Genomic DNA, 12,227 nt, shown 5'->3' on the forward strand with positions numbered 1-12,227 from the left:
CTGCAATGAGACATGAGCAAAATACAGATATTTGATGATGTGTGAAAGCATTTCCATTAGACACCAGTGTTGAAATGTGATATAATGTCATTAATTTAGACTCTTGTTTTGGCAGGCGGTGATTCGTCATCTCAGACTGGAGCAGGAAAACATGAATCAGTCAGTCCAGTTACTGTATAAAATAAGATGTTGATTTTTATTCATAATGAGAATAAATTCTAATGCCTCCATCATGAAGATATTCAGAGCTGTTAATAATTTTTCTTTCTTTCCTCAGGTTTCTCACACTGGATGTGATTATGAGGAGATTAAAGACTCTCACAAACAATTACCCACAAACCCCTCTGTTTCTCCTGACTGTGTTTACGCTACAGTTCAGAAAGCCACTGGTGACTCTCAGATCGTCGTCTCATCTGCTGAGGATCTGAATTACGCCGTGGTGAATTTCCACAAGAAAGCGGACTGTCCTGACAGAGTCAGTTTGAGGAATAATCAGGATTGCAGTGAATACACTGCTGTTAATCATTTCACTGTCTGACGAGCCACAGCAGAGAATATCATTGAGCTGAAGGCTTTAACACATTGACTTTGGCATTATGTTTGTAGTTCTCGTAAAACTCTTAAGGCTCAATTGTATAAAGTAATATAGTTTGGTGACAGATGCATGCTGTGATCCTCTCATTCATTGTGTTTTTGTTGAGCGTCTGGCCTGTGAGTTTTCATTGGCCAGGAGCTCTTGTTTTTTTGGTGCCAGCACAAGTCCTGACTCTGCCCTCCTTGTTGATTATTAGTTCATTTACCCCACTTGCCCTCCCTCGTTACCCTCCTCGTTATTTCTCTCTGTGCTCTTTGTCTTTTGTGAGAATGTTTGTTTCATGTGCCTGCATCGTTCGCTTGTCCTGTCCTGTCTTACCTTTCCCGGCCTAGTCATGCTGCCGGATTGTGTTTTCCTCTATAGTGGTTTTCAATCCTGGACCTGAGAGAAATTGCCAGATTGCACTTTTAAATGTAAGTACTGGGTTCTACTTACTGGAATAATCTAATGTATCTAATGATACAAATGTAAATATAAAACATATATAAAGCTGTTCAAATGTTGATTGATATCTTACCAAGATAGTTTATACTCTTTATTATGTACATAAATGGACCATGGGGAACATATTTAGACAGGCTTTGAACCTTGTTTTGTTTTTAATAACTTTTTTAAAAGTCCAGTACAAACATTACTGCTTCTTGTCAACGGCAGCTGTCACAATTGCTAGGCGACAAGAACAGTCTTCAGTAGGCTAGACCGTCCTATTTAACAAAGGCCTTCGAAGTGTTGTAGTTTACTGTAGTTTATTACAACAATAAGCCCTCTGAAGCCGTAGTGATTTAAGTACTACATGGTTCTAAATTCACTGGACTCTACAGCTTTATGGGGCTTATTGCTTTTTTTTTAACATGTTACTAGCTGGCAAAGTAAACACAGGAACAAAAAAAAACAAAAAACATAATTTATTCATAACAAATAATAATTCTTCCACTGTGTATTTCTTCAGCAATAGTTAACAGAATTATTGTCAAGCAACACACAGACGCAGTGGTGCAGTGATACTAATGTAATTTGGTCACAGGTGTGTGTTTATAAAGAATTTTACAACGGCTTCACACGCCACTCAGCCAGCCCTAATCTATCCGTTTTATAAATCAACTTTAAAGTTTCAAAGCATGTTGAAGGTCAGTTATCCAGCATTATAAGATGTTTCTGAAGTGTAATGTCATGTCGATGAGAACAGGAGTGTGTTTGTGTTTGTGATGAATCTCAGCTGCTGTCCGTGGTGCTGAACATCTGAGCCGTGACTCTCCTCCACCATCTGGACATTTGCTCTCGGTTTGGGTTTTCTAGCAGGTTTTGATCTCATATAGTGGAGACACATGACACATAAATGTTGCTATGTTAATATGATATGTTTGAAGTATGTTTGGATAATTAGCAAAAGTTAAATCTTAAGTCCTACGACACTACATACAAAATGATTGCTGTTTTTTTCATGCACTGCTCAATTTTGAGATTTTGGTCTATTTTGCTTCCATCACTGTAAAAAATTGTGCCGTTAAATAACAGTAATTTACTGGCAGCAGGGTTGCCAGTAAGGTACTGCTAATTTACAGCTCTCAACCGTTAATTTACAACTCTTAATTTTTACAGTGTTTTACTGTAATTCTACCATGGAAATTAACTCCGCTCCCATTGCTTCAAACAGTTCGAGTTTAAAAACTAGCATTCATACGATATTAGTACTGTGAACTTATTTCATTTGAGTCCACTGAGAAGGAATATTTCTTAGTATAAAACTGCAAACACTTAACGCGTAACAGCAAAATAACTAAAAACATGACTTTAACTCAAATCGTTGCGGTTCACTGTTAGCAATAGCACACATGTGTGAGATGAAGTAACATAGATCATTAGTGTATCAGCAAATCCACAGTTGCTTCCATAACATAAATGTCTTATTTCAACCTATTGGAAATAAAACATTCAAAATCCGCATTTGTTCATTCGTAGTGTTTATTTCATTTCACTTTATATGCGTCTATAGATTTCAGTCACAATACATATTTTTAATGGCCTTTTTCTCAAAATGAGTTTCTTTCTCCACTTCAGCAGCTCTTACACACCAAACGTAGCAGTTTTATTCCTATATATACTCTGAAGGGTTTTACAGAGGTGTTTGTTCATATATCAGTTGCATATAACATTTTAACCCTAAAAACATGGTGAATGTTTTGTTTTTTTCTGTCTGTTGACAGTATTTTCTGATTCATGCAGTGATGAAAAGAGAAATCCAAAATCCCCTCTTTAAAAACATTTAATATGTCAACAAAGTCAAACAAGAATCTTGAACCTGACTTTATCAAATGTTCATATTTCTGTTCTGGAAATATATGCAAATTAGTGCATATTTAATTAGATACTGGCTCATTTGCATAATTAAACACAACATTTCAGAAATGTTGTAAACAGTTGTCCTAATGTGCTGTGATTAATCGACTGGGTTATTATGATGATATCCGTTAGTTATAATGTTTAACCTATTATTAATCTGTAGTGTAACTGAGATCTCAGTGTGATATAAAACATGCTGATCAATAATAAACCTGCACTCATACAACTATCATGGGAACTGCTGCTGTTTGCACGACTGTCCATCAGATGTCACTGTCAAATGAAGCCTGTGTGCCACTTCCAATATCAACCTATCGCTCTCTCTCTCTCTCTGTGTGTGTGTGTGTGGCAAAAATAGAGGAAGTGGGTGACTCTTTGTCACATTCAGCATTTCATGATAATCATGTAACCAGGAAAGAAACACTCAGAATCTACTAACAACAGAGAAGATCATTGAATAAGAATGAAGATCATCTGGACTTTCACTCTGCTGATGATTCCTGGTAAGAATCTGAACTCACAGTAAATCACTCAAAACAGCACAGAGTCTTTAAGTTCAGCTCATGTTGAAATTATTTTAAAGAAACTGCAGCCTAATTGAATTTGAAAGTATCTTTATTTAGTTCCAACTGCTGGTTTGTTGTAGATGTCGTGAGCTCCATTAGTGTGACAGGATATTCAGACGGTGAAGTCAACATTAGATGCAAATATGTGAAGAATTATACCCAAAACACAAAGTATTTTTGTAAAGGAAAGATGCCAGAGAAAGAAAAGGGTAAGTGGTGCACTGATCTCATCAGGACTGAAGAGAAAGATAAATGGGTTCATTCTGGAAGATCCTCTCTGTTTGATGACACAAGAGCAGCAGTTTTCTCTGTGACCTTCAGAGATCTGAGTGAACGGGATTCTGGGACGTACCAGTGTGGAGTTGATAGAACTACAGCAAAAGATTCCTACACTGAAGTGAAGATGAACGTTAGAAAAGGTGAGTAACTGAGACTCTCAAACTCACGATGATCTACAGAAAATCACCACACATAAAGACGGTAATAACACTAAACACCTGCAGACGCTATTAGAAATAACCAAAGAGGTTCTGTAGAAGGAGAAATGTCTTAAATGATTGCATAATACTTTCATTCTTAACAGGTTATTTATTTTTTTATACTAATAAAGTGTGTTTACAAGCTGTTAATTAATACAATTAAATCAAATAAGATATGAATTAAAACCAAATTAATTAAAATTAAATCCATAAACTGGTGGAAACCTCTAAAAGGTTCCATATACAGTTATGAAGCTCCTGATAGAACACTTTAGGGTTCTATATAGAACCTTTTCTTTTAAGAGTGTGAAAGACCAGATACAATCAAACATGGGATCACAGCAAACATGAACTGTTTATCATCATAATGTTTTCACTTAAGCTCTTGAGTTTTTGAAATCATATGTTGAAATTTTCCATTGAGTTTGTAATATTCTATTTGTTCCTGGGTTCATTTCCTGTTTCCCAAACCAAAAATTAAACCTTAAGTGTTAAGACACTACGGGCGAAATCATTGTTTTTTCATGCACTGCTCAATTTGAGATTTTTGTCTATTTTGCTTTCATAACTTAGCGGTTTTATTCCTATATATATTCTGAAGTGTTTTGCAGAGGGGTTTGTTCATATATCAGTTGCATATAACATTTTAACCTTAAAAACATGGTGAAAATTTATTTTTTTCTGTCTGTTGACAGTATTTTCTGATACATGCAGTGATAAAAAGAGAAATCTAAAATCCCGTCCGTAAAAACCTTTTATTATGTACAAGAATCTTGAACCTGACTTTATTAAATGTTCATATTTCTGTTTTGGAAATGTATAAGACTCTTAGTTTGTGACATTCCATTTGTTCCTTGTTTCATTTCAGTTTTCCCATGGTTTCCATGGTTTTTCATTATTCCCACAGCTGTTTCCATTTTAGTTTTTTTTTTATGTGTGTATAAATAGCCTTCCGTTTGTTCCTTATAGTTTGTCTATGTTGGTTGACAGTGTTCTTTTCCCTGCCGTCATCATCACGTTAATAAAAAAAAGCTTGCACATTTATCCTCATCTCAATGTTGCTTACTGGACAAATGTGAAATTTATTAATCACTGTTTTGCTGATAACAGAAAGCGTGTTCTCATAGTTGCTTCAATAATGTCAGGAGAACAGTTTCTTCTAGATGACTTGAGCTTATTATGTAAATTAACACTCTTATTATACTCATAATGCCATTTGATGCTGCGTCTGTTGTGTTTTATTCACACTTTAAATCCTCCTGAGAGCTTCAAGATGCTCAGAAGTTGACAGTTTGTGGTTTTGTATGTCAGCAAACATGTCTGGCGATTCAGTAATGTGTGAAAGGCATCAGCGTCAGCGAGAAAACGGAAGTGAAGTATCTGTGAGTGAGAAACATTTACCTCAGTTACTAGCACTGCTGTTCTGTGTTTCAGAGAGAGATGAACTCCAAACAACAGCATCTTCTTTCTCATCAGTTAAACCTCCACTGATCACACCTCCATCTCCTGTAACAGGTACACACACGCTCTGAAATACAAACCCACTCATGCCTACACTGTAAAAAATGACCGTGAATTTAATGGTAAAAGACTGTAAAAATGCTACAGTAAAAACCTGTTAAATGGTTAACGGTAAATTCCCCTACTATATACAGTAAAAAACTGTATTGAACATTACTTACAATTTTACGGTAGTATACCGTTTTTGGAAGTGGAAAACGGTGAAAAACTGTATTGGACATTACATGTATTGGACATTAATTTTACGGTAGTATACCGTTTTTGGAAGTGAAAAAGACTGTATAATTTACAGTGAATAACCGTAAATTGACATTCCCAGAATTCCCTGCGTTACATTTCAAATTTGATGTTTTTATGTTGAAATAACTGTCTCTTCTTAGTTTTTTCTTATCTGTTGTGTACATTAGGGTTGTGTGTTACACCTGATGTTGTTAAATTAATGTTTATTGCATTATTTCAGTTTCATGTGTGTTACCATGATGGTGTTTAGTGTTTGTGTGAATGACGTGCACCTTCTATATATGTTATTATTTAAATGCTGCTTGTGATGGGCTTTAGTTCATCATGTGACTCTCTCATCACCACCTGCATTTGGTGGTTTTCAGTGTATTACAAAGGTACAAAACAGATTTCAGTACTTCAATAAGGTTGGTATATTAACATTATATCAGTTAAAGAAATTACGGTATTTAACTGTAAATTCAAGTTAAAACCATAAAACCTAAAACGTTGCTACCGTATTTTTTACGGTAAAATTCCGGCAACCACAGCTGCCGGTTTTTTACCGTAAATTTACATTATTTCAGTTTTTATTTCATTCAGAAATTACGGTATTTAATCGTACATTTAAGTTAAAACCGTAAAACCTAAAATGTTTCTACCGTATTTTTTACGGTCAAATTCCGGGAACCACAGCTGCCGTTTTTTTACCGTAAATTTTACGGAATTTTTTTTTTACAGTGCATCTGTTATTATGATGGTAAATCTCTGGTGTTTTCAGGCTCTTCTCTGATCATCAGTGTGTCTGTGCTTCTGCTTCTGATCATCAGTGTGATTCTGTTCGTGATCGTGACTTTCTGGAGGAGGCGTCAGTCACACAGTAACACTCCTGCTCCTTTACATACTTACACTCTTTTAGTTTCTTTGAAAGACATCGTCTATTTTTCCACATTGCTCAAACTGACACATTATCAATCATAGTGATGTTTGACTTATATATATATATATATATATATATATATATTATGACTTTATTGGCTACAACTAAAAATGAGCAAAACAGAATAATATGAGAATGTAAAAAAAAAAAAAAAAAAATGTATTTGTTTTTCTTTGACAGCTGTTAACTCTAGTAACAAACAAAGCAGGAACTGTCCCAATAATATTTGTTTCCATTTAGTGAGCAACCTTATAATTTAGAAATGTCTTATGTTGAAGGGTTTTCTACCTTTCACCATGACACAGTCCTCCTTTGAGGTATGGCCACACCCATGCTTGTCTTTGACAGACGCTGATTCCTCATCCAAAAGATCTCACTCGACACCAGCAAACAGTGCAGCGGTTAGTAGGATTACTGTGATTGGAAAATATTACTTGTTTTATCAATAATAGGAATGAATTATGTTACCTTATGTTTTAAGCACTGAAAATCTCCAGTGCTGTTAAAATGATTAAATATTCACATTATTATTATAGGTTTCCCACGCTGGCTGCGATTACAAGGAGATTAAAGACGCCCACAAACAATTACCCACAAACCCCTCTGATTCTTCTGAACCCACTGGTGACTCTCAGATATCTGCTGCGGATATGAATTACGCCGTGGTGAATTTCCACAAGAAAGCGGACTGTCCTGACAGAGTCAGTTTGAGGAATAATCAGGATTGCAGTGAATACGCTGCTGTCAATCATCTCACTGTCTGACGAGCCACAGCAGAGAATGTGTGTAATAAATTAATTTAAAGATATGGATCATTCACAATGTACAAAACTAACATTGAGCACCAAATGAGACACGGACAGTGTAAACATTTTATATTTAGCATATGCAGACTGATTGTAATGTCAGAGGATTCTGGTTCCTCTTAAGGTTAAGACATTAACAGACGAATTTCTCTAAAGCTGCTTTGAATCAGCATTGATTGCATTACACACACACACACACAGATATATATATATATCATTTACTTTTTTCTTCCACATCTAGATGTAATCTAAGGTAAAAAATATTATTTTCTGAGATAAAGTGTATATTTTTTCTAATGCATCATTAAACAGAATCACAAAATAATGGCTATTTTCAAACATGTTTCAATGGATGAAAGTTATTTTGTTGAGCCCAGTAAGGCTGTGCAAATAATTCATTTATACTCACATTTCAATTCCAGTGATTTCTAAATACTTTCTCCAGTCGTGTTTATTTTATTTTTCATAGACAACAATACTCCAAGTTTACAAACCAGCTTCCGTCTGAAAAGTAATTTTATTTTTTAAAACTATTTATTGTTATTATGATATTCAAAGACCTGAAAATTACATTTTTAATCTGTGATTAATTTTTTTTTTTTCCTCAAAGATTCTCACAAATGCTGGAGGTGTTTTTTGTGTTTGTGTGATAAACAGGCCATTTTTCCGTCCATTTCAAAGCCACTGAAAACCGGTGAAGGTTCAGGGTCTCAGTTTAGTTTGAGTGTGAAGATTAAACAGCTTTATTCAGGAAACCCACAGCGAGACACATGAACACAGAGAGACAGAAGATGAACATTTATTGTGAGCAGAAGACAATAAATACTAAGAGCTGATCATTCAGTGATTCACCTTCAACAAAACCTGAAAAACTTTTTATGATCAACAAATTAGTCATGTTTGATTTGACAGTTTTACCTTCATAAACAGGTCAAACAAAATCAAAACAATGAGCCCACAAATCAATAACAGAGACTGACAGACATTGTGTTGTTTAAGTTGGTAAATTAAGCATTTTCATTTTAATGATCATTATTATCTCTCTAGGCAAAGTCAAAGCATAATAATGCATCTCTTTATGGCAGTAAGAATAATATGCTAGTTTGCTTTTCTGAATTCAGCATTAATGTGAAATGTCAGTTTCTGGTGTTGTGCTGTGATATTATGAGGGAGAAACGGTGAAAATACTGCATGAGTCTGTACAGTTGAACGTTTTCAAGATTTTTTTTTAAAGACCAAACATAAGTTTGACTTTGTTAGCAATTTTAAAATCACAAGTGTAATTTCAGAAAAATGTCTTAACCCTCTTTTTTTCATTACTAGCATAAAGTGACTTGCTTGTAAACGTCTCAGTGCTTTGGGTTTGCAGGGTTGTTTAATACTGTGGTCAGTGTGATAAAGTTCATCAACATGAGAGGCTCTCCAGCTTGTGGTTTTCTTTTGCTCTATTTATCTTCTGTGGGTCAAACCGAGAAGCCCTTCAGACATCCGCAGGTATGATAAAAACAGGAAATGGTTTCTTGAGTAAAGATGGACACAAACTTTCCACTCCGCAAAAAGATGCTGTCAATTTGTTTAATATATGAAAGATAAAAGTAGTTATAATATACCCCAACTCTCACTTCAGAAGGTTTTAGTCCGGTCTTCCAGAGGAAAGTACCATTTCAAAACAATTTTTGTTAATAAGTCCAACCCACTGCAGTCATAAATAAGTGTACATAATGTCTGATTGTTTTTCTAATACTATAGAAGTCCAACAGTTCAGACCCATTTGCTGAATATATTTTGCAGCTATATTTTGTATTGGCATTCAACTTTGTTCTGTGATTAAATAACATAAACCTACATAAAAAAAAAAAAAGTGTAAACGATTCATAATGTATTTGCATCTGTGTCTGGCTCTGCCTTTAGTTCTTATTTTAGATTCTGAATATTGAAATACGGCACGACGACGATACACGCGAGAGCCAATGAGATTTAGGCGCAGTTTCGACTCCTCCCCTTTCTCCTTATATGGCGCTGCTTGACTGAGATTGTAAACATGAACACAAATGTCTCATTGAAACCTCTGGCTCCATCTAATGGTAAATATGGATTCATATCTGTTAAATTTCTTGGTTTTGCTGAAATGATCTTTCAGTATGTTATGGTAGTTGATGGTGCATGTTTATGTTCTGTTTTGAGGAATTATAAATCACACTAATTTACATGAGTTTCAAATGAGAGTCAATCTGGAGGAATGACACTCTGGCTTCATATTTGATAATTACATGGGCTCAACGTTCATGAAGATGTTTTTAAAACAAAAGTTAAAGATTATGGAAAGGAAGCAGATGAACTTAAGTCTCAGCATTTCGCTCTTTGTCCAGATCGTGTTGTTAAACCGTCATCAGTGACGCTGAAAATATAGATACATATTTTTTTTTATAGACATAAAGTATTTATCCTGCAAGTCAGATCAAATGTTTCCACCTAAAACCGAGCGGTTTCTTACAGCTGAGAAAGATGTCAAAATCTCAAAGTATAAATGTCAAAACAAAAGTATCAGATGCATTTTTGATTTCCCAGAGACACTGAAAGATAATGCTATTTAATAAAGACATGAAGTCGCTCATGATGTTCTTTATGAGAGTGGATCAGCCTTTGTGATTCAACACATTTCCTGATGTATGAATTATGTTAGTTGTATGTGTTATATTTTGTACTATATCTTGCATTTTTAGCATTTTCATCATGTTTTGTTGTTTTAATTTATTTAAATGATTTTAATCTTGAAGCTGCAATTTAAGTTCACGGAGGCCCTCCAGACTGTTTACATGTTAATCAGTGGTTCTCAAACCTGTCCATGAAGTACCCCCAGCACTGCACATTTTGTATGTTTTCCTATATCTGACACACCCTCTTCAGGTCTTGCAGTCTCCACTAATGAGCTGATGAGTTGAATCAGGTGTGATAGATGATGGAGACATACAAAATGTCTGATGCTTCTTGCGTCGGACCAAGGCTGTATCTCATTGCTAGTTTTACTTGATCTTAGTGCTGCGTTCAACACTATAGATCATGACATACTCATAGATCGATTACAAAACTATACAGGTATTCAAGGGCAGGCTTTAAGATGGTTTAGATCCTACCTGTCCGATCGCTACCATTGTGTTCATTTAAATGGGGAGTCATCTCAATTATCACCAGTAAAATATGGAGTGCCACAAGGATCTGTCCTAGGTCCTCTGCTATTTGCAATATACATGTTGCCCCTTGGTAATATTATCAGAAAATACGGGATTAGTTTCCACTGTTATGCTGATGATACTCAACTACCACTAAATATTGTAGAAAATTAATTTGCTGTAAAGTTGCTTTGCAATGATTTGTATCGTGAAAAGCGCTATACAAATAAACTTGAATTGAAAATGTGCAATGCTGGGGGTCCTCCAGGACAGGTTTGAGAACCACTGATGTAAATTATACTGGCGTCCTCTAATGAAAGATTTCAATAATGCAATCAAATTGATTCTGTGTCATTTGTCCTTATATCGAGAACATGAAAACTGTTTGAGCTCTCAGTATCAAACAGTGTAACTGCACTAGGTGGCGCTCTTTCAGTGTGATTAATGTGATGTTCAGTCAGTGGTGATGGTGGGAGGAGCCAGTAAAGCTGCTCATTACTGATAAAGAGCTGAATAAAGAGGAAGTAACTAAAGCAGACAGATGTAGAGACAGAGAGATTCACACAGAGACATCCTATTTAACGGTATATCCAGCCCAGTACCCTCCTCAAAACTACTGAACAAAAAAATCTCACATGCACATTCGATAAATATGTTCTCTTATGTAAATGACAGATTCTTGCTGTAACGTGGCAAAGACACTGGAGGTGAATAAGGGACTAACTGCCACCTTCAACTGTGAATATTCACGGAATCATATTTATTATTACAAGATCATCTTCAAAGAAAGAAAAGACTCCATTGATGAGATGATAAACAGCACACGGAGAAACAATGTAAGGTTCAGTTTGTCTGATAAAAGAAATCAACGACTCATGACTGTGGTTATTTCTCCTGTGACACCAGATGATGGAGGAGTTTATTTATGTGGAGTTTGGATGTAAGTATGAAGGAGACGACGTGTCAATCCAGTGCATACATCATGATGAAGATCAGAATAGCTTCTGCAAAGCACATGAAGCCTCCATGTGTGTGAAGGATGGAGTTTCATTGGAGACGATCAGAGATGATCGATTCTCTTTCAGTGATGAAGCATCTACTGGAGTCTTTACTGTGAACATCACTGATCTGAGAGAAGAGGATTCTGGGATATACTGGTGTGGAGCTCACGTCATCACTAAAGTACATTTAAATGTCGGCAAGGATAAGGATAGAAGTAAGATAACTTTGTTTTATTTGCGATTTCAAATATGAACACTTACAGATCTTCCAGTGTGACATTGAGAGGGTCGTTCTAAAGTCATTATTGGTGTTTAATATATTGTTTTTGTTTTTCTTAAATTGAATGCACTAAAACTTTTGTTTTATTGTCTCACATAACTAATTAAATATCAGTATAGTAATTTATACTCACTAGATGAAATGATTGACCTACTGCACATCTGGGTCTCTGAATTGTTATGGAGGTTTATTCCAAACGTGTTATTTTTTGCTAACTTGTCAGTTTTGTCTTTTTGTTTGTTTGTTTGTGTTGTGATTCTTGGTAATCCCATATAAAAGTTTCCATATGATTTCTTTATTCCTTAAGAAA

General features: G+C 35.2%; 3 protein-coding genes across 3 annotated transcripts in view; all 3 read left to right on the forward strand.

Moving 5' to 3' along the window:
• The window catches only part of LOC107732216 (uncharacterized), a 10,086-nt gene extending 9,548 nt beyond the window's left edge, over positions 1-538 (forward strand). Inside the window, exon 11 of the mRNA XM_016543495.1 lies at positions 278-538. Coding sequence (XP_016398981.1) covers positions 278-538 — 261 coding nt within the window. The remainder of the gene's footprint in view (positions 1-277) is intronic.
• A 3,153-nt stretch (positions 539-3,691) lies between these two features.
• LOC107732217 (CMRF35-like molecule 8) lies at positions 3,692-7,655 on the forward strand. The gene is made up of 5 exons (XM_016543496.1): positions 3,692-3,920; positions 5,415-5,495; positions 6,502-6,600; positions 7,009-7,061; positions 7,197-7,655. Exons 1-5 carry the CDS (start codon positions 3,692-3,694, stop codon positions 7,422-7,424), a joined length of 690 nt encoding a protein of 229 aa, XP_016398982.1. The 3' UTR covers positions 7,425-7,655.
• A 4,007-nt stretch (positions 7,656-11,662) lies between these two features.
• LOC107732218 (polymeric immunoglobulin receptor-like) overlaps positions 11,663-12,227 on the forward strand; it is a 6,771-nt gene continuing 6,206 nt past the window's right edge. Inside the window, exon 1 of the mRNA XM_016543498.1 lies at positions 11,663-11,852. Coding sequence (XP_016398984.1) covers positions 11,663-11,852 — 190 coding nt within the window. The remainder of the gene's footprint in view (positions 11,853-12,227) is intronic.

Source organism: Sinocyclocheilus rhinocerous, unplaced genomic scaffold (assembly GCF_001515625.1).
Source record: "Sinocyclocheilus rhinocerous isolate Xijiao unplaced genomic scaffold, SAMN03320098_v1.1 scaffold3416, whole genome shotgun sequence".
NCBI lineage: Eukaryota > Metazoa > Chordata > Actinopteri > Cypriniformes > Cyprinidae > Sinocyclocheilus > Sinocyclocheilus rhinocerous.